Genomic DNA, 22,279 nt, shown 5'->3' with positions numbered 1-22,279 from the left:
TTCTACTTCTTGACAACTCTATGGCTGAAGAAATACTTCCTAACATCCCTTTGACACATCCCAGTCTTCAACTTCCAATTGTGACCTCATGTTTCTGTGTCCTATCTCTGGAACATCCTTTCTCTGATTATGTGTGAATGGTGGTGAAAGTGTTTCTTTCTTTTTTGGATCACCCTGCCTCGGTAGGAGACGGCTTGTGTGTTGAAATAAATATATAATAATAATAATATTTTTTTTATTTTTGTTCAACAAGTCGGCTATCTCCCACTGAGGCAGGGTGACCCAAAAAGAAGGAAAATCCCAAAAAAGAAAATACTTTCATCATTCAACACTTTCACCTCACTTATACATAATCATTGTCTTTGCAGAGGTGCTCGGATACGGCAGTTTAGAAGTCCCTCCAAACTGTCAGTATCCCAGACCCCTCCTTTAAAGCGTACTTCCCATTTCCAGGACTCAAGTCCAGCTAAATCTATAATAACCGGTCTCCTTGAATCCCTTCACTAAATATTACCCTGCTCACACTCCAGCTTGTCAAGTCCCAAAAACCATTCGTCTCCATTTACAGTGGACCCCCGCATAACGATTACCTCCGAATGCGACCAATTATGTAAGTGTATTTATGTAAGTGCATTTGTACGTGTATGTTTGGGGGTCTGAAATGGACTAATCTACTTCACAATATTCCTTATGGGAATAAATTCGGTCAGTACTGGCTCCTGAACATACTTACGGAGTGAAAAAATATCGTTAACCGGGGGTCCACTGTACTCCTATCACATACACTTGCTGGAAGTCCAAGCCCCTTGCCCACAAAACCTAATTTACCCCCTCCCTCCAATCTTTTCGAGGATGACCCCCTACCCCACCTTCATTCCCCCTAAAGATTTATATGCTCTCCAAATCATTCTACTTTGATCCATTCTCTCTAAATGACCAAATCACCTTAACAGCCCCCTCTTCAGCCCTCTCACTAATACTTTTAGTGACTCCACACTTCCTAATTTCCACACTCCAAATTCTCTGCATAATATTTTTATGGAGTGAGATTAACAAGTTAAGGAAGCCTAGAGAACAAATGGATTTGTCAGTTAAAAATAGGAGAGGAGAGTTATTAAATGGAGAGTTAGAGGTATTGGGAAGATGGAGGGAATATTTTGAGGAATTGTTAAATGTTGATGAAGATAGGGAAGCTGTGATTTCGTGTATAGGGCAAGGAGGAATAACATCTTGTAGGAGTGAGGAAGAGCCAGTTGTGAGTGTGGGGGAAATTCGTGAGGCAGTAGGTAAAATGAAAGGGGGTAAGGCAGCCGGGATTGATGGGATAAAGATAGAAATGTTAAAAGCAGGTGGGGATATAGTTTTGGAGTGGTTGGTGCAATTATTCAATAAATGTATGGAAGAGGGTAAGGTACCTAGGGATTAGCAGAGAGCATGCATAGTTCCTTTGTATAAAGGCAAAGGGGACAAAAGAGAGTGCAAAAATTATAGGGGGATAAGTCTGTTGAGTATACCTGGTAAAGTGAATGGTAGAGTTATTATTGAAAGAATTAAGAGTAAGACTGAGAATAGGATAGCAGATGAACAAGGAGGCTTTAGGAAAGGTAGGGGGTTTGTGGACCAGGTGTTTACAGTGAAACATATAAGTGAACAGTATTTAGATAAGGCTAAAGAGGTCTTTGTGGCATTTATGGATTTGGAAAAGGCATATGACAGGGTGGATAGGGGGGCAATGTGGCAGATGTTGCAGGTGTATGGTGTAGGAGGTAGGTTACTGAAAGCAGTGAAGAGTTTTTACGAGGATAGTGAGGCTCAAGTTAGAGTATGTAGGAAAGAGGGAAATTATTTCCCAGTAAAAGTAGGCCTTAGACAAGGATGTGTGATGTCACCGTGGTTGTTTAATATATTTATAGATGGGGTTGTAAGAGAAGTAAATGCGAGGGTCTTGGCAAGAGGCGTGGAGTTAAAAGATAAAGAATCACACATAAAGTGGGAGTTGTCACAGTTGCTCTTTGCTGATGACACTGTGCTCTTGGGAGATTCTGAAGAGAAGTTGCAGAGATTGGTGGATGAATTTGGTATGGTGTGCAAAAGAAGAAAATTAAAAGTGAATACAGGAAAGAGTAAGGTTATGAGGATAACAAAAATATTAGGTGATGAAAGATTGGATATCAGATTGGAGGGAGAGAGTATGGAGGAGGTGAATGTATTCAGATATTTGGGAGTGGACGTGTCAGCGGATGGGTCTATGAAAGTTGAGGTGAATCATAGAATTGATGAGGGGAAAAGGGTGAGTGGTGCACTTAGGAGTCTGTGGAGACAAAGAACTTTGTTCTTGGAGGCAAAGAGGGGAATGTATGAAAGTATAGTTTTACCAACGCTCTTATATGGGTGTGAAGCGTGGGTGATGAATGTTGCAGTGAGGAGAAGGCTGGAGGCAGTGGAGATGTCATGTCTGAGGGCAATGTGTGGTGTGAATATAATGCAGAGAATTCGTAGTTTGGAAGTTAGGAAGAGGTGCGGGATTACCAAAACTGTTGTTCAGAGGGCTGAGGAAGGGTTGTTGAGGTAGTTCGGACATGTAGAGAGAATGGACCAAAACAGAGTGACTTCAAGAGTGTATCAGTCTGTAGTGGAAGGAAAGTGGGGTAGGGGTCGGCCTAGGAAAGGTTGGAGGGAGGGGGTAAAGGAAGTTTTGTGTGCGAGGGGCTTGGACTTCCAGCAGGCATGCGTGAGCGTGTTTGATAGGAGTGAATGGAGACAAATGGTTTTTAATACTTGACATGCTGTTGGAGTGTGAGCAAAGTAACATTTATGAAGGGGTTCAGGGAAACCGGCGGGCCGGACTTGAGTCCTGGGGATGGGAAGTACAGTGCCTGCACTCTGAAGGAGGGGTGTTAATGTTGCAGTTTAAAACTGTAGTGTAAAGCACCCTTCTGGCAAGACAGTGATGGAGTGAATGATGGTGAAAGTTTTTCTTTTTCGGGCCACCCTGCCTTGGTGGGAATCTGCCAGTGTGATAATAATAAAAAATATTTACACCACACATTGCCCTTCGATAGGACATCTCCACTGCCTCCAGCCACTTCCTCGCTGCAGCATTTACAACCCAAGCTTCACACCCATATAAGAGTGTTGGTACCACTATACTTTCATACATTCCATTCTTTGCTTCCATAGATAACGTTTTTTGTCTCCACAGATACCTCAACGCACCACTCACCTTTTTTCCTTCATCAGTTCTATGGTTAACCTCATCTTTCATAAACCCATTTGCTGACAAGTCAACTCCCAAATATCTGAAAATATTCACAGTGCCTGCACTCTGAAGGAGGGGTGTTAATGTTGCAGTTTAAAAACTGTAGTGTAAAGCACCCTTCTGGCAAGACAGTGATGGAGTGAATGATGGTGAAAGTTTTTCTTTTTCGGGCCACCCTGCCTTGGTGGGAATCGGCCAGTGTGATAATAAAATAAAAATTCACTTCTTCCATACGCCCTCTCTCCAATGTGATGTCCAATTTTTCTTAATCTAAATCCTTTGATACCCTCATCACCTTACTCTTATCTATGTTCACTTTCAACTTTCTACCTTTACACACACTCCCAAACTTGTCTATTAACCTTTGCAACTTTTCTTTAGAATCTCCCTAAGCACAGTATCATCAGCAAAAAAATAATAATAATATAATATATTATTATTATTATTACAGATTGTACATGTTGAGAGAATAATGTAAAATACATAAGGATGCAATTTTAAATAATAAATAAATATGAATTTCTTTTTCACATTATCTTTTCATTTTTGATGTAAAATATTAATAATACATATAATGTATACAATGTTTGGTATCATATATACTAATAATATTGATGTAGGTGCTGACAGACAGATGATTCGTCTTGTAAACAGATGATATAAAGTTACAGTATCAATAAATACAGTACAGTACACCTACCATCCGACTTATGACCTGCTCGACTTACGACCACTCAACTTACGACCGTGTTTTTTATGCCAAATTTCTGGGAAATAAACAACTACATGTATTTGTGTTGTACACAGTGTTTATCCTAAACCTTACAGTATAAAATACAGTACTAACAGCTTAAAAAGTAAAGAAAAACATGAAATACCAAAATAAAACAATAAAATAAAGTCATTACAAAAATGTGATGTTGATATTCAGTAGTAAAGTTCGACTTACGACCATTTCGACTTACGACCGGTTTCTCAGAACCGAACTTGGTCGTAAGTCGGATGGTAGGTGTACTCTAAATGTATTTTCTCTACCTTATGATTTTCTTAATAACATTTCCTTTTCTCTAGCTTACTTTATTGTAAGAATACAGTGTATAATACATGTAACTTACAAAATATGTGTTACTTGGCTATTTATGTTATCGGTGAGGCTTCTGGTCAACAGTAGGCCATTAGTGGTTAAGTTTTTGAGGAGTCAAAAGTTATACATGGATTTTTGACAGCACAAGGGGTCGATGCCCCTAACCCCTGCATTGTTCAGGGGTCAACTGTATATTGAAAATGTCCCCATAATGTTATGATTTTCTGATTTTACTTGATGTATATCAAGGTATGTCTGTATGGTAATTTCCAGTGAATTGTGATTCAGCATTTATAAATACAGTAATAAAAGTCTTTAATCTGTACTATTTGACTTGATGTTTTTACATAAATAGCATGGAAGGCTGTCATGTGGAGCATTATCTAAGCTCTTCCTGGATAAATTTCAGGCTATTACGAATATAAGCATTGGATCAGTGTGTGGTCGTTTGAGGTGCCAAAGACAGCTTGACTCCTACACAGAGGAAGACCTCAGTGTTCTTCGGGAGCGATGGAGTGAAGCTCTGAAGCGAAGAAGAATGTATCTTGATCAGCAAGTAAGAGTTTTGAAATGTATATACATTCCTCAGTTAAGCATGTGATCAAATGAAGTACAGTAAACCCTTGCTGTTTATTAGGATTAAAAATAAAATGATTGTTTTATTTTCTAAGTAGGTACATAAGTGTTATAAAAGAATTCTCTATTTTGAATTCTATGGGTGAGTCTAGCATGCTTGAGAAGGAAGGAGAAAATGATGAGTTTCAGGGGTTTTTATCTGGAGTTTATCTGGAGAGAGTTCCGGGGGTCAACGCCCCCGCGGCCCGGTCTGTGACCAGGCCTCCTTAGGTCAGTGTCCCAGGATGCGACCCACACCAGTCGACTAACACCCAGGTACCCATTTTACTGATGGGGAACATAGCCAACAGGTGGAAAGAAACACGTCCAATGTTTCTACTCTGGCTGGGAATCGAACCCAGGCCCTCACCGTGTGAAGCGAGAGCGTTAACCACCAGGCCACCAGAGCCCTTTCCAGGCCACCAGCTTCATACCTGAATTTTTTAAAAACTGAAATTAACAGAAAACCTTGCTGTAGAAAATACATTAGCAAAATTTTAGGTAATTCACATGAAAAATAAAGGAAAAAATCATGTAATGTAAAACATATGACAAAGCTTGGATTTAAATTGCTTTAAAATTTCACTTTTAGAAGTTTGTACATAACAAAATTTTATGAGTATTCAGTAAGGCCCCACTTATATGGCGGGTTAGGTTCCAGGCTTCCGCCATAAAACGGGGATTGCCATAAAGTGAATCACATTTTTTCATTCATAAATACACATAAATGCTTCATAACGTGAATATGTGTCCAGTACGAATGCTCCCTAGGAGCTAGCTGTGTTTGTGAATTGTGTTTTGATTTTTTAATTACCATATCTTGTATCTGCCAAGCAATCATGGCACCCAGTAGGCATACCATTGTTGCTGAAAATGGCAAGAAAAGGTATAAGTGTTTAGATGTTAGAGTTAAAGAAGAAAATAGAGATATTAGACAAGACATAGCCTGTGGCTGTAATGAACTGTCAGTTTGTGCAATTAAAAAGACTGAGGTAAATATATGAATTTGTGTGATGAATAACTGAAGGACTGACTTGACTAACTGACTAATTGACTTGACTGACTGAATTGACTGACTTACTTAACTGACTTACTAGACTGACAGACTTGACTTACTCGACTGACTAACTGATTTAACTGACTGATTTATTTGACTGACTTACTTGACTGACTTGACTGATTGATTTGACTGTCTGACTGACTTGACTGACTTGATTGACTTACTTGACTGATTTGACTGACTTCACTCACTGACTTGACTGATTTACTGGCTTGACTGACTTATTGACTTGACTGACTGAGTCATTGACTTGACTGTTTTACTGACTTGACTGATTTACTGACTGACTTAAAGTTAGACTTTTTCACTGAAGAGGACCCTGAAACTGTTTAGAGCAGCTGATGCCTTACTGTCAGTTGTATAATGTACTGCAGGGTAAAATAAAAGAGAAATCCATTACAGAATTTATGCACACTCCAGTACAACCATTGACCTCAGTACCACAACCTCTACCATCCACCTCAGCCCAGTAGGGCCACAGCATAGCTCTCCACTCTCTTTACAATCATCGACAAATGCCAGCATCCACAATTTAAGGTAAGAAATACTATTATTTCTGTTGCAGTTATAGTCTTAAACAGAAAAAAAAACATAATACATCACAACAATGAACTACAATTATATATTCACTTTTATTTTTGTAAGATCTGGAGTTCTAAAAAAAAGTTGTTTGAGGGGGAAGCTCGCATCCAGTCTGTGCTGGTTCCACAACTTCCTTATCACACACTACTTTAAACAACTGTAAGGCCTTTTCCCTAATTAAGATGAAATTAAGTGGTGCATCTTTCTTTGTCTTTTGTTCGGTCCACTCAAGCAATGAGTTTTCAGTTTTATTGTTGTGATCTACATGTCATTCTTGTCATTAGATGACATCCTGGGTTATTCATTACAAAAGCTCATATATTCACCTCATTCTTTTTAATTGTACAAATTGATGCTTCATTAAGGCCATAGGCCCTCATTATATCCACCACACATGATCCATTCTTAAGCTTGTCTAATATTTTGATTTTCTTCGTAACTCCTAGACTTAAATGCTTAAACCTTTTCTTGCCACTTTCAGCAACACTTGTATGCCTACTGGGTGCCGTGATTGCTTGGCAGATGCAAGATATGACAATTAAAAGATCTAAACTCAATCTATAAACATAATAATAAACACAGCTAGCTCCTAGCTGTGTTGGGGAAGTATCCCACGGGCGACACTGCAAACCGAGCCATGTTAAGTTAATTTTACAAAGTGTTGCACAAAATTGTGCTGCAATTTTTCAATAGCCCAATAACCAAAACATGCCAAATAAAACCATGTAATATAACAGTCTCCAGTATATAAAATATGTAGTAACTTTAAAACGCTTGAAATTTTGGAAAGTTTCTAGACATAGTGGAGAGACGTGGAGCTCATGTAGAATGTAAACAGAGTAGTGTTCGGAGACCATATTAGCAAGTCAGGTGGGGGTGGGGAGCCATATAATGAGTTTTGGTCATAATTTGAAATGTCTGTATTAGCGAAATGCCATAAAACAGGGCCCTACTGTATTCTGTACCATACTTGCAAATATAAAAATTAGGGTAAAAATTAAGGTAAATAGAAAATTTAGATAAATAGAAAATGGAGGCCTACAACTGGATGAGTTTAATGCCCATTTCTTTTTGTACCTCCTCATCTCACTTATGGCTGGAAGGGTAAGGTCAAGAATGACAATATTAGATCACAGCTAAGAGACTGAACAGTCTCTGGCTGACACCCAGCATTCTCAAATCCATAAATATAAAGCACCTATACGAAAAACAGTACAGAATAGGTCACTTAACCAGAGACCAAACAAAACGTTACTCATCAATCCTAACCAGCCTGATAAGAAGGGCAAAAAAATTGTATTATGAGAACAGATTATCCACCTTAAAAGGTGATATGAAAAAGACCTGGAAAACCCTACCTGAAATTCTAGGAACAAAAAAGATACCAGGAAACAAAGCAATCAAACTAACAAAACCAGATGAACCCTAACACCTAACAACTGAAACAGCAGACTCAATGTTTTCTTCTCCACCTTAAGAAAAAACCTTGCCGATAAAATCCCAAGCTCAAATACCCCACCCAGTGAATACCTCACTGACAACTACCCGAACATACTGTTCCTAGCTTTAACTAACCCAACAGAAGTCTCCCTTATTATCAACACACTAAAAAACAAGACAGGAGATTTAAATACCTTACCACCTTTTATATACAAAAAAGCTTCACAAGTGCTGTCACCAATCATTGCAACACTCTTTAACAAATCCATCAAATCCTCTACCTTCCCTACAGTTCTCAAAATAGCGAGGGTCACCCCGATACATAAAGGAGGAGATCAAACAGACTTGAATAACTATAGGCCAATATCCAACTTACACCCTCTCTCTAAAATCTTCAAAAAATTAATTCATATGTGAATCTAGTCCTACCTCATCTCCCACAACATACTCAACCCCTGTCAGTTTGGATTCAGGCCTAGTAAAAATATGAATGATGCTATTATACACATGCTAGAACAAATATACACTGCACTCGAGAACATAAGAAAGAAGGAACACTGCAGCAGGCCTACTGGCCCATGCGAGGCAGGTCCAAGTCTCCTACCGCCTTAGCCAACGCCCCAACCTAGTCAGGTCAGGTCACATTCACTTAAGGAGGGAACACGGCAACTGACCTAGTAGCACAAGCTAATCAGGTCCAACTCACACCCACCCACACCCACTCATGTATTTATCTAACCTATTTTTAAAACTACACAACGTTTTAGCCTCTATAACTGTACTCGGGAGTTTGTTCCACTCATCCACAACTCTATTACGAAACCAGTGCTATCCTGTATCCTTCCTGAATCTGAATTTTTCCATCTTAACACCATTTCTACGAGTCCTGTCTAGGCTAGATATTTTCAGCAAGTTATTTACATCCCCTATATTTAATCCTATCTTCCATTTATACACCTCAATCATATCCTCCCTTATTTTTTGCCTTTCCAGAGAGTGCAGATTCAGGGCCCTCAGTCTATCCTCATAGGGAAGATTTCTGATACATGGGATCAACTCTGTCATCCTCCTTTGTATGTTTTCCAGAGCATCTATATCCATTCTGTAATACGGTGACCAGAACTGTGCAGCATAATCTAAATGAGGCCTAACCAAGGATATATAGAGTTGAAGAACAACCTGAGGGCTCCTATTATATATGCTTCTTGATGTGAAGCCAAGGATTCTGTTAGCTTTATTGCGAACACTTAAGCACTGCTGTCTTGGTTTCAGATTACTGCTAACCAGAACTCCTAAATCTTTTTTGCAATCCATAATATTAAGATCTACATTATTTAGTTTATATGTGGCATGGTTATTTTCCTGTCCAACATTTAGAACTTTGCATTTGTCTATATTAAACTGCATCTGCCACTTCTCCGACCACTGCATCAGTTTATTCAAATCTTCTACCAGGATACACAGCAATCCACAACTGCAGACCATACCAAGTTGGGGGTGGTATTGCAATCTATTACTCTAACCAATTATCTTGTATTAGCACCACTTGCTTTAGTGATGAATATGGGGAATACATTTTTGCTAATTTTACTGTAAAAAACCTTAAGACGCCTATAACAATTGGTGCCATTTACCGGATACCCCACACAAACATCCCAAATTTCTGTGAGAAATTAAAGGCACTAATAACAAACAGACAAATGAATAAGCACCACCTTCTCTTAGCTGGAGACTTCAACATCAACCTTGGCCTATTAGATGATCAGCCTGTAACTGATTTCATCAACAATATGAACAACACACTTCTCATACCAACAATAATTAAACCAACCAGGCTCACTGAGACAAGTGCAACCATAATAGACCACATATGGACCAATATACTAGCCCCCCCTTAAATCAGGGATAATCACAGATAGCACTACAGACCACTACCCTACCTTCCTGTTGACAAACATTAGTAAACCACCACTTGAATACAACAAAGTTTCATTTAGACTCCATGACGAGGCCTCAATAAGGAATTTTACAGCTGACCTAGAGACTGTTGACTGGCCCACAGAATTCTCCAAGGCCAATGGTAGTGATGACCGGACAGACATTTTTCTTAACAAATTACTTAGACTATACAACAAACATTGTCCTATAAAAACGAAACAGATCACAAACAAACGGCTTGGTTGCCCATGGCTAACCAGCACCATCCTGAAATCCATTGATAAGAAACACCAATATAAAAAGCAATATAGTCAGGGCTTAATACACAAAGATATTCTTAAACACTATTCATCAGTTCTCACCAAAGTAATAAAGAAAGCCAAACAACTATACTACTCCAGTAGATTCACTGACACAAGAGTAGATATAAAAAAGACCTGGTAAACACTCTCAGATTCTAGGGACCCACAAACTGAAAAAAACAAGAATATTGTCCTAACTAAACCTAATGAAACACCACTGCATCCCACTGACACAGCTAACAAGATAAACGACTTCTTCTCAACCATAGGATCTAATCTCGCCAATAAAATCCCACGTACCAATGCCCATGCCGGGGACTACCTAGATGGGAATTTCCCAAATTCCTTCTATCTTGTACCAACTGAGCCCACGGAAGTCACGGAGATTATAAAGTCACTTAAAAATAACTCAAGGAATCTGTCTCATATCCCACCATTATTGTACAAGCGAGCGGTCCATGACCTTTCGCATGCTATTTCATTACTTTTTAACAAGTCACTAGAAACTAGCACCTTCCCAAAACTATTCAAGACGGCAAGGGTTAAACCAATACATAAAGGTGGTGACCCTACAGATTTAAACAACTATAGGCCAATATCAAACTTACCATTGCTATCCAAAATCTTTGAGAAACTCGTGCACAGGAGACTATATTCATTTATAATGGCACAAAACATACTCAACCCCTGCCAGTTTGGATTCAGGAAAAATAAAAGCACTAATGATGCAATCATAAAAATGCTAGATCTGCTTTACACAGCATTGGAAAATAAGGAATATCCACTAGGAATTTTTATTGACCTAAGAAAAGCTTTTGACACAGTAGACCACGGCATCCTACTCCACAAACTTGACCATTATGGTATAAGAGGCCATGCGCTTGCATATTTCAAATCTTACCTTACTAATGGGTATCAGTATGTCACCATTAAAGACACAGCATCAACAACACAGCCACTTGATACTGGAGTTCCGCAGGGAAGTGTCCTTGGACCCCTGCTCTTCCTCATATACATCAACGATCTTCCAAACGTATCCCAACACCTGAACCCCATTCTCTTTGTTGACGACACGACTTATGTCATCTCTCACCCTAATCTTGCCACCCTCAACACCATTGTTAACGAGGAGCTGATCAAAATATCGACTTGGATGACAGCCAATAAACTTACACTTAACACTGACTAAACCTACTATATTATGTTTGGTAGCAGAGCAGGAGTTGCGCAAATTAACATTAAGATCAACAACACTCTAATTGCCAGACATAATGAGGGCAAATTCCTAGGCCTATACCTCGACAACAACCTGAATTTCAGCACCTATATCCAGCACATAACCAAGAAAGTATCCAAAACAGTTGGGATCCTCTCCAAGATACGATACTATGTGCCACAAAATGCCCTTCTCACACTATACCACTCACTTATTTATCCATACCTCACCTATGCTATTTGTGCTTGGGGATCAACTGCAGCAACACACCTAAAGCCAATAATAACCCAACAAAAAGCCGCAGTAAGAATAATCACTAAATCCCACCCCTGGCAACACTCCCCCCCCCCACTCTTCATAGATCTAAACTTACTCCCTGTTCAGTACATCCACACTTACTACTGTGCAATCTACATCTACAGGACCTTAAATTCCAATATTAACCTTGACCTAAAATGCTTTCATGATAGTTGTGACAGAACCCACAGGCATAACACCAGACACAAACATCTCTATGACATTCCCCGTGTCCGACTAAACCTTTACAAAAATTCAATGTATGTCAAAGGCCCTAAAATCTGGAACACCCTACCTGAAAACTCTAGAACTGCAGACACATTCATCACCTTCAAAACTACCATTAGAAAACATCTTATCTCCCTGATACACCCCGTCAACTAATTACACGAATACCACCTGGTGGTTCACACTTACACTCACTCACCCATTTGACCATAAACAGAAATATCAATCTCAATCTTAAAATAATGAATCCTAACTAGTCATAAGTTGGCCTGTGATACTCCAATACTGAAACTATGTATTGTGCCAAAACAAAAGCATTCACATTGCTAAACTCACAAAAGTATTTAGTCACTTAGCCATAATACCAACTTACCTCATAATTTGTAATATTTTAAAGTTAAGAACTATTCTAAGCTGCCCGAAATGCCTAGTGATGCTAGGTGTTCTAGTGGCACCCTCTGTAATTAGTATTTTACTACATGTAAACAACACAATAACCAAATTCTGTAAACTCAGCATTGTAATCCTTATAGAGAATAAACTTTGAATTGAATTGAATGCCCTTGTCAGAATGAATTGGACGGCCTATTTTGGTGTCATCAGCAAACTTGCTTATGTCGCTCTTTATGCCCTCATCAATGTCGTTTATGTAGATTGTGAACAACAGGGGACCCAACACTGACCCCCTGTGGAACACCGTTCGTGACGCTTCCCCACTCTGATTTCTCCCTATTTATGCAAACTCTCTGCTGCCTATTTGTCAACCATGCCTCTATCCAGGAAAAAATTTCTCCTCCTATTCCACGTGCCTTAATTTTCCTCAATAGTCTCTGATGTGGGACCCTGTCAAAAGCCTTACTGAAGTCCATCTACACAATATCATATTCATTACCATGATCTTCATCCTCAAATACCTTAGTGAAAAAAAGTCAATAAATTCGTAAGGCAGGAACGCCCCTTTGTAAAACCATGCTGAGATTCGTTGATTAATTTATGCTTTTCAAGGTGGCTACTAACTGCCTCGGCAATTATTGATTCCATAAATTTTCCCACTACTGATCTATAGTTCGAAGCTAAGGACTTGTCACCTGCTTTGAAAATAGGTATCACATTTGCCATTTTCCACTTATCTGGCACCATGCCAGTCTGTAGTGATATGTTGGAAAGATTAGCCAAAGGTTTGCTAAGCTTCTCTTTACATTCCTTTAGAACCCTTGCATACAGTTCATCAGGGCCTGGGGATTTGTTAGGTTTTAATTTATCTATTTGCCTAAGGACCATGTCACTTGTGACCCTAATCATGCATAGTTTATTATCATCCTGTTTTACCTAATTTATTATTTCTGGAATATCGCTAGTATCTTCCTCTGTAAAAACTGAGAGGAAGTATGTGGCACAGTTGTATACTACTCAGACCACCTAGAATGTATCAATAATACATGCACAAGATATGAACATGGGGAATATATAATAGCTAAATTCAAATCCAAATACAGTGGACCCCCGGTTAACGAACTTTTTTCATTCCAGTAGTATGTTCAGGTGCCAGTACTGACCGAATTTTTTCCCATAAGGAATATTGTGAAGTAGATTAGTCCATTTCAGACCCCCAAACATACATGTACAAAAGCACTTACATAAATACACTTACATAATTGGTCGCATTTGGAGGGGATCGTTAAGCGGGGGTCCACTGTACTTACTAAAACCTCTCACAGTTATAAAAATCTACAGATTACCACAGTCAAACATTAGCCGTTTTAGTGAAAACCTAGGAAGTATGATAACTGATGCACACATGAATAAAGATCACTTACTACTCTCAGGGGACTTCAATATAAATCTCCTGCAAGACCAGGACCCACAAGTTACTGAATTCACAAACACTATGAGTAAATGCTTGTTGCTACCAACAGTAACAAAACCTACAAGAATTACAGAGACTAGTGTTTCCCTACTAGACCACATCTGGACCAACACCATATCCCCTTTAAAGTCAGGCATAATCAGAGATAATACCACAGACCACTACCCTACCTTCCTCATAACTAATCTAGCAAATTACCCCAAGACATTACTAAAGTCACTTTCAGACCTCATAATGAGGCAGCCATTAATAACTTCACAACAGCAATGACAAACATCGACTGGCACATTGAGCTAGAAAACTATACAGATATTGACGAATGTATTAATAAATTTCTAAAAAAGACCCAATACCTCTATAACAAGAACTGCCCAAAAAAATCTAAACAGATGACAGCTAAGAGACTGAACAGTCCCTGGCTGACACCCAGCATCCTCAAAGCCATAAATACAAAGCACCTATACGAAAAACAGTACAGAATGGGTCACATAACCAGAGACCAAACAAAACGTTACTCGTCAATCCTAACCAGCCTGATAAGAAGGGCTAGAAAATTGTATTATGAGAACAAATTATCCAACTTAAAAGGTGATATAATAAAATCCCAAGCTCAAATACCCCACCCAATAACTACCTCACTGGCAACTACCCAAACACACTGTTCCTAGCCATGACTAACCCAACAGAAGTCTCCCTTATTATCAACACACTTAAAAACAACACAGGAGATTTAAATACCTTACCACCCTTTATATACAAAAAAGCATCACAAGTGCTGTCACCAATCATTGCAACACTCTTTAACAAATTCATCGAATCCTCTACCTTCACTACAGTTCTCAAAATAGCAAGGGTCGCCCTGATACATAAAGGAGGTGACCAAACAGACTTGATTAACTATAGGCCAATATCTAACTTACACCCTCTCTCTAAAATCTTCGAAAAATTAATTCATAAGTGAATCTATTCTTACCTCATCTCCCACAACATACTCAACCCCTGTCAGTTTGGGTTCAGGCCTAATGAAAATACAAATGATGCTATTATACACATGCTAGAAAAAATATACACTGCACTAGAGAAAAAAGAAGTCGCACTGGGGATCTTCATTGATTTACGTAAAGCTTTTGATACAGTTGACCATGATTTGCTTCACATAAAATTGCCACACTATGGTATAAGAGGGCACTCCCTCAACTACCTAAAGTCATACCTCAACAACAGAAGCCAATACGTGTACACAAATGGAGCAAACTCTTCCACACAGCCAATTACAGTTGGTGTCCCACAGTGAAGTGTCCTTGGCCCTCTTCTCTTTCTTGTTTACATAAACGACCTACCAAATGCATCACAACTACTCAAACCCACACTATTTGCAGATGACATTACATTCGTCTTCTCTCACCCAAGCCCTATATCACTCACTTATTTACCCCTTTCTCACCTATGGAATTTGTGCATGGGGCTCAACAACAATAAACCATCTCAGACCATTAATTACCCAACAAAAGGCTGCAGTCAGAATGATGATAAATAACCACTACAGGCAGCACACTCCACCAATTTTCAAAACTCTAAACCTACTCACCATACAAAACATCCATACTTATTATTGTACCTACTACATACATAGAACACTTAACTCTGATATTAACCCGCCCCTCAAAAGTCTCCTTACCAACCTCACAAGGCACAGATCACTCTTGATGTTCCTCGTGTCCATCTCACACTATGCAAAAACTCAACGCACATAAAAGGCCCAAAAATCTGGAATTCATCACCTGTGAATATAAAAGAAACACTGTTTATAAATTCAAGTCTCTTCTTAAAAATCACTCACCCACAACTAAATAAATACTGAATAACTGTATCTCATAAATGTTTTACCTGTGACCCTATCAAACTTTGTTTTTTTAATTACATTACCATTCTATTGAATGCACAGCAACTCAGCAAATGACCGTATGGCCTGTCTTTGAAATACTCATTTGTGCTTAATTGTTATTTGTTCACTATAATTTTTACCACTGAATATATCATTGCTTAGCTAATCTTAAGTTAATTTTAAGCCTGCCCATAATGCTCTGCATACAAGGGGCTTTTGGCATGTTACACTTAACCACTGTATTTCTTTGTATGTCTATGTATCTTTCCAAATTAATAATAAATAAATAAATAAATAAATAAAAAATTTACACATTTCCTTATCACTGTCTGTGAGCTGACCCGAGTAACTTTTGAGTGGGCCAATCTTGTCCCTGATCTTACTTCTGTATATCTGAAAGAATCCTTTTGGGTTAGTCTCCGAGTCTCTTGCAACTTTAACCTCATAATCTCTTTTTGCTTTCCTTATTCCCTTTTTTATTTCTCTCTTTAACTGAATATATTGATTTCTCCTCTTTTGATTTGCCTATATATGCTTCTCTTTTGACCAATGAGATGTTTTAATCTATTGTTCATCCATTTAGGATCATTTTTGTTTGATTTGATTTCCCTATTTGGAACATAAGTTGTCTGAGCAGCTAGAACTATGCCCTGGAAAACATCATATCGGCAATCATCACCACCTACCTGGCACACAGTCAGGTCATTCCCGTTCAGCCCACCCAAGTAGTTTTTCAGCCCTATGAAATCAGCCAAGCGGAAGTCAGGGACAGAGACTTGATTGCCATTATTAGGGGAATTCCATGATATATTGAGACTGAGTGATTTGTGATCACTTTCCCCAAGCTCATCATTAACCTCAAGATTATTAATTAGCATTTCCCTGCTGGTAAGAACCAAGTCAAGCAGGTTATTTCCTTTCGTTGGTTCTGTCAAAAACTGTTTTGAAAAAAATCCTGAATCATATCAAGAAAGTCACTTGACTCTAAATTTCCTGTCAAATTGTTCCAGTCAATCTGTCTGTAGTTGAAATCTCCCATTATCACAACATTTTCGTATGTAGATGCCTTACGAATTTCATCCCATAGAAGTTTATCGCACTCCCTATCAAGATTTGGGGCCCTGTAAATCACACCCAAAATTAGTTTTTCACGGCCCTCAAGAAGCTGTAACCAAACAGATTCAGTGGCTGATGCTTCTAATTTTATATCTTGTCTAATACAACAATTTAAATTGTCTCTGACATACATCGCTACTCCACCACCCTTCCTGTTGACCCTGTCAGTGTGGAATAATTTATAGCCTTGTATGTGACATTCAGAAGGCATCTCTCTATCGTTCAGATTGAGCCAGGTCTCTGTTATAGCAATGATATCTATGTTACCTGCACTTGCAATTAATCTTAGCTCATCTATCTTATTTCTTACACTCCTGCTATTAGTATAGTAGACCTTAAGGGAGCTAATCCCTTGCTGCCCTCTGATGTCTCCCTTTGTTTGCTGACCTGATCTATTGTCTTTATTTATAACTTCTTGATGAATGTCTTTTATACATTTACTGTTTTCAACCCTAGTGTTGCAACCTGACTTTTCCCACACACACCCATACCTCTATCTTCTATCAGTTTAAAATCCTATGCATTTCAGCAATGGCCCTCTCGATTGAGTTTGCAAGTGCTACCACCCCTGCCCCAGAGAGATGTACCCCATCCCTTGCATACATATCATGTTTGCCATAAAAGTTGTCCCAGTTGTCAATGAATGGGATTGCAAGTTCCTTGCAGTATCTGTCTAGCCAGCAATTTACACCAATTGCCCTAGACAACCATTCATTGCCCACTTCCCTTCTAGGCAAGATGCTGCATATGATTGGGACCCCTCCCTTAGACTTACTTAAATCTATAGCTGACCTGTACTTATCTAGCAGCTCTTCTCTCCTACCCTTCCCAATATCATTTCCACCAGCACTGAAACATAATAGGTTTGTTCCCATTACCTGACATGATATTATCCAACCTGTTGACTATGTCACTAACACCAGCTCCAGGGAAGCACACTCTGTCTCTTACCTTCTTATTCCTATTACAGAAAGCATGGTCCATATATCTTACCTGTGAGTCACCAACCACAAGAATGCACTTACCTCTATTTGCAGGGGAAGTAGTACCTTTACCTTCACTGGCCACTGAAGTACACTCATCCTGAAGAACAGAGAAGCGATTTCCTACCTTCAAATCTTCTCTCTTAACTTTCCTTATTTTAATGCTCTTCCCATTACTGGGAACCACTTGCCACTTGTAGCAGGTGCTGTGCTGCACCTCACTGCTGGTAGCCGTTGCTACCTCCCCACCTACAGCTTCCTCGCAGCGAGAGACAGACTTCACCTCGCTGCTGGTAGCCTCATTCCCCTCCACCATTCTAGCCACCTCATCATTCCAGTCACCAAACCCATTGAGGTGAAGCTTCAGCCTCCTAATTTCCTCCTGGAGAAGCAAGACTTCCTCCTTCAACTCTCCAACCTCAATTTTTAAAACACTGCAAAAGCAAGCCATGCTTTGTAACCGTCCACACAAATCCCCAAAGCAGCTCAGGGCCTGTGACCTCATGTGACGACTGACTACTGACTGATCACTGACCACTGACCACTGAGAAAAAAGAAGTTCCATTGGGGATCTTCATTGATTTACATAAAGCTTTTGATACAGTTGACCATGATTTGTTCCACATAAAATTGTCACACTATGGTATAAGAGGGCACTCCCTCAACTACCTAAAGTCATACCTCAGCAACAGAAGCCAATATGTGTACACAAATGGAGCAAACTCTTCCACACAGCCAGTTACAGTTGGTGTCCCACGGGGAAGTGTCCTTGGCCCTCTCCTCTTTCTCATTTACATAAACGACCTACCTAATGCATCGCAACTACTCAAACCCACACTATTTGCAGATGACACTACATACGTCTTCTCTCACCCAAGCCCAGTCATGCTAGCCAATACTGTAAATACCGAATTACAGAAAATATCTACCTGGATGATGATTAACAAACTTACTCTCAATATTGACAAAACCTACTTCATTCAGTTTGGAAAAAGAACTATAGATGTCCCTCATAACATAATGATAAATGGATCACCTATCACAAAGCTAACAGAGGGAAACTTCTTAGGAATCCACCTTGATAATAGACTCAAATTTCAAACACATGTATTACCTGGAGTTTACCTGGAGAGAGTTCCGGGGGTCAACGCCCCCGCGGCCCGGTCTGTGACCAGGCCTCCTGGTGGATCAGAGCCTGATCAACCAGGCTGTTACTGCTGGCTGCACGCAAACCAACGTACGAGCCACATCTCGGCTGGTCAGGAACCGACTTTAGGTGCTTGTCCAGTGCCAGCTTGAAGACTGCCAAGGGTCTGTTGGTAATCCCCCTTATGTATGCTGGGAGGCAGTTGAACAGTCTTGGGCCCCTGACACTTATTGTATGGTCTCTTAACATGCTAGTGACACCCCTGCTTTTCATTGGGGGAATGTTGCATCGTCTGCCAAGTCTTTTGCTTTCGTAGTGAGTGATTTTCGTGTGCAAGTTCGGTACTAGTCCCTCAAGGATTTTCCAGGTGTATATAATCATGTATCTCTCCTGCCTGCATTCCAGGGAATATAGGTTTAGGAACCTCAAGCGCTCCCAGTAATTGAGGTGTTTTATCTCCGTTATGCGCGCCGTGAAGGTTCTCTGTACATTTTCTAGGTCAGCAATTTCACCTGCCTTGAAAGGTGCTGTTAGTGTGCAGCAATATTCCAGCCTAGATAGAACAAGTGACCTGAAGAGTGTCATCATGGGCTTGGCCTCCCTAGTTTTGAAGGTTCTCATTATCCATCCTGTCATTTTTCTAGCAGATGCGATTGATACAATGTTATGGTCCTTGAAGGTGAGATCCTCCGACATGATCACTCCCAGGTCTTTGACGTTGGTGTTTCGCTCTATTTTGTGGCCAGAATTTGTTTTGTACTCTGATGAAGATTTAATTTCCTCGTGTTTACCATATCTGAGTAATTGAAATTTCTCATCGGATGTGATGAATGGTTTTGAAAACCGACAAGTTGAAGAATTGAGACACTTATGCAACACATGGGAATCTTTATTGAAGAATCCAGGTTGAGGGACTGATTACCTCAAACTTCTACTCTCCTTACCCACTTCTACTTTGTATTGGACTGATGAAGCCACTGTGTGGCGAAACGTTTCTTCAATAAAGATTCCCATGTGTTGCATAAGTGTCTCAATTCTTCAAATTTCTCATCGTTGAACTTCATATTGTTTTCTGCAGCCCACTGAAAGATTTGGTTGATGTTCGCCTGGAGCCTTGCAGTGTCTGCAATGGAAGACACTGTCATGCAGATTCGGGTGTCATCTGCAAAGGAAGACACGGTGCTGTGGCTGACATCCTTGTCTATGTCGGATATGAGGATGAGGAACAAGATGGGAGCGAGTAATGTGCCTTGTGGAACAGAGCTTTTCACCGTAGCTGCCTCGGACTTTACTCTGTTGACGACTACTCTCTGTGTTCTGTTAGTGAGGAAATTATAGATCCATCGACCGACTTTTCCTGTTAATTCTTTAGCACGCATTTTGTGCGCTATTACACCATGGTCACACTTGTCGAAGGCTTTTGCAAAGTCTGTATATATTACATCTGCATTCTTTTTGTCTTCTAGTGCATCTAGGACCCTGTCGTAGTGATTCAATAGTTGAGACAGACAGGAGCAACCTGTTCTAAACCCATGTTGCTCTGGGTTGTGTAACTGATGGGTTTCTAGATGGGTGGTGATCTTGCTTCTTAGGACCCTTTCAAAGATTTTTAAGATATGGGATGTTAGTGCTATCGGTCTGTAGTTCTTTGCTGTTGCTTTACTGCCCCCTTTGTGGAGTGGGGCTATGTCTGTTGTTTTTAGTAACTGTGGGACGACCCCCGTGTCCATGCTCCCTCTCCATAGGATGGAAAAGGCTCGTGATAGGGGCTTCTTGCAGTTCTTGATGAACACGGAGTTCCATGAGTCTGGCCCTGGGGCAGAGTGCATGGGCATGTCATTTATCGCCTGTTCAAAGTCATTTGGCGTCAGGATAACATCGGATAGGCTTGTGTTAACCAAATTCTGTGGCTCTCATAAAAAATTCATTTTGATCTTCGACTCTCAGTCTGGTTAGCGGCTTGCTAAAAACTGAGTCATATTGGGACTTGAGCAGCTCACTCATTTCCTTGCTGTCATCTGTGTAGGACCCATCTTGTTTAAGTAGGGGCCCAATACTGGACGTTGTTCTCGACTTTGATTTGGCATAGGAGAAGAAATACTTTGGGTTTCTTTCAATTTCATTCATGGCTTTTAGTTCTTCCCACGATTCCTGATTCCTATAAGATTCCTTTAGCTTAAGTTCGATGCTGCTATTTCTCTGACCAGTGTCTCCCTACGCATTTCAGATATATTGACCTCTTTTAGTCGCTCTGTTATTCTTTTCCGTCGCCTGTAAAGGGAGCGCCTGTCTCTTTCTATTTTACATCTACTCCTTTTTTTTCTTAGAGGAATAAGCCTTGTGCATACATCGAGTGCCACCAAGTTAATCTGTTCTAGGCATAAGTTGGGGGTCTGTGTTGCTTAGTATATCTTCCCAGCTTATATCGGTTAGGACTTGGTTTACTTGGTCCCACTTTATGTTTTTGTTATTGAAGTTGAATTTGGTGAATGCTCCCTCATGACTAATCTTATTATGTCGGTCTGGGGCTCCGCTCATACATGTCTGAACCTCAATTATGTTGTGATCTGAGTATTTTGTTTTTGATATGGTGACATTTCTTATCAGATCATCATTGTTAGTGAAGATGAGGTCTAGTGTATTCTCCAGTCTAGTAGGCTCTATTATTTGCTGGTTTAAATTGAATTTTGTGCAGAGATTTAAAAGCTCGTGTGAGTGTGAGTTTTCATCAGAGCTGCCTCCTGGTGTTATTACTGCAACAATATTATTTGCTATATTCCTCCATTTTAGGTGCCTTAAGTTGAAATCCCCCAGGAGCAAGATGTTGGGTGCAGGAGCTGGAAGATTTTCCAGACAGTGGTCAATTTTTAACAGCTGTTCCTGGAATTGCTGGGATGTTGTATCCGGAGGCTTGTAGACTACCACAATGACTAGGTTTTGGTTCTCGACCTTTACTGCTAAAACTTCCACTACATCATTTGAGGCATTAAGCAGTTCTGTGCAAACAAGTGACTCTGCAATGTACAGGCCAACCCCCCCCCTTTTGCCTGTTCACTCTGTCACATCTGTATAGGTTGTAACCTGGGATCCATATTTCGTTGTATGACAAATTTCGAAGAAAATTTCCAAGACCATAGGCATACTATTGAAGATACAGTACTATGTTCCACAGTCAGCCCTCCTGGCCCTATATCACTCACTTATTTACCCCTTTCTCACCTATGGAATTTGTGCATGGGGCTCAACAACAATAAACCATC

At 39.9% G+C, this 22,279-nt stretch overlaps 1 protein-coding gene across 8 annotated transcripts in view; it reads left to right on the top strand.

The window, feature by feature from the left end:
• Khc-73 (Kinesin heavy chain 73) overlaps window positions 1-22,279 on the top strand; it is an 886,736-nt gene that overhangs the window by 511,961 nt on the left and 352,496 nt on the right. For all 8 annotated transcript variants that reach the window (XM_070083276.1, XM_070083279.1, XM_070083274.1 and 5 more), the window contains one exon: window positions 4,753-4,899. In XM_070083276.1, the coding sequence (XP_069939377.1) occupies window positions 4,753-4,899 (147 nt within the window). The remainder of the gene's footprint in view (window positions 1-4,752; window positions 4,900-22,279) is intronic.

This window comes from Cherax quadricarinatus, chromosome 9, assembly GCF_038502225.1.
Source record: "Cherax quadricarinatus isolate ZL_2023a chromosome 9, ASM3850222v1, whole genome shotgun sequence".
NCBI classification, from domain to species: Eukaryota; Metazoa; Arthropoda; class Malacostraca; order Decapoda; family Parastacidae; genus Cherax; species Cherax quadricarinatus.
Note: the sequence above shows the minus strand (reverse complement) of the source record. Positions and strands in the feature narration are given on the sequence as shown.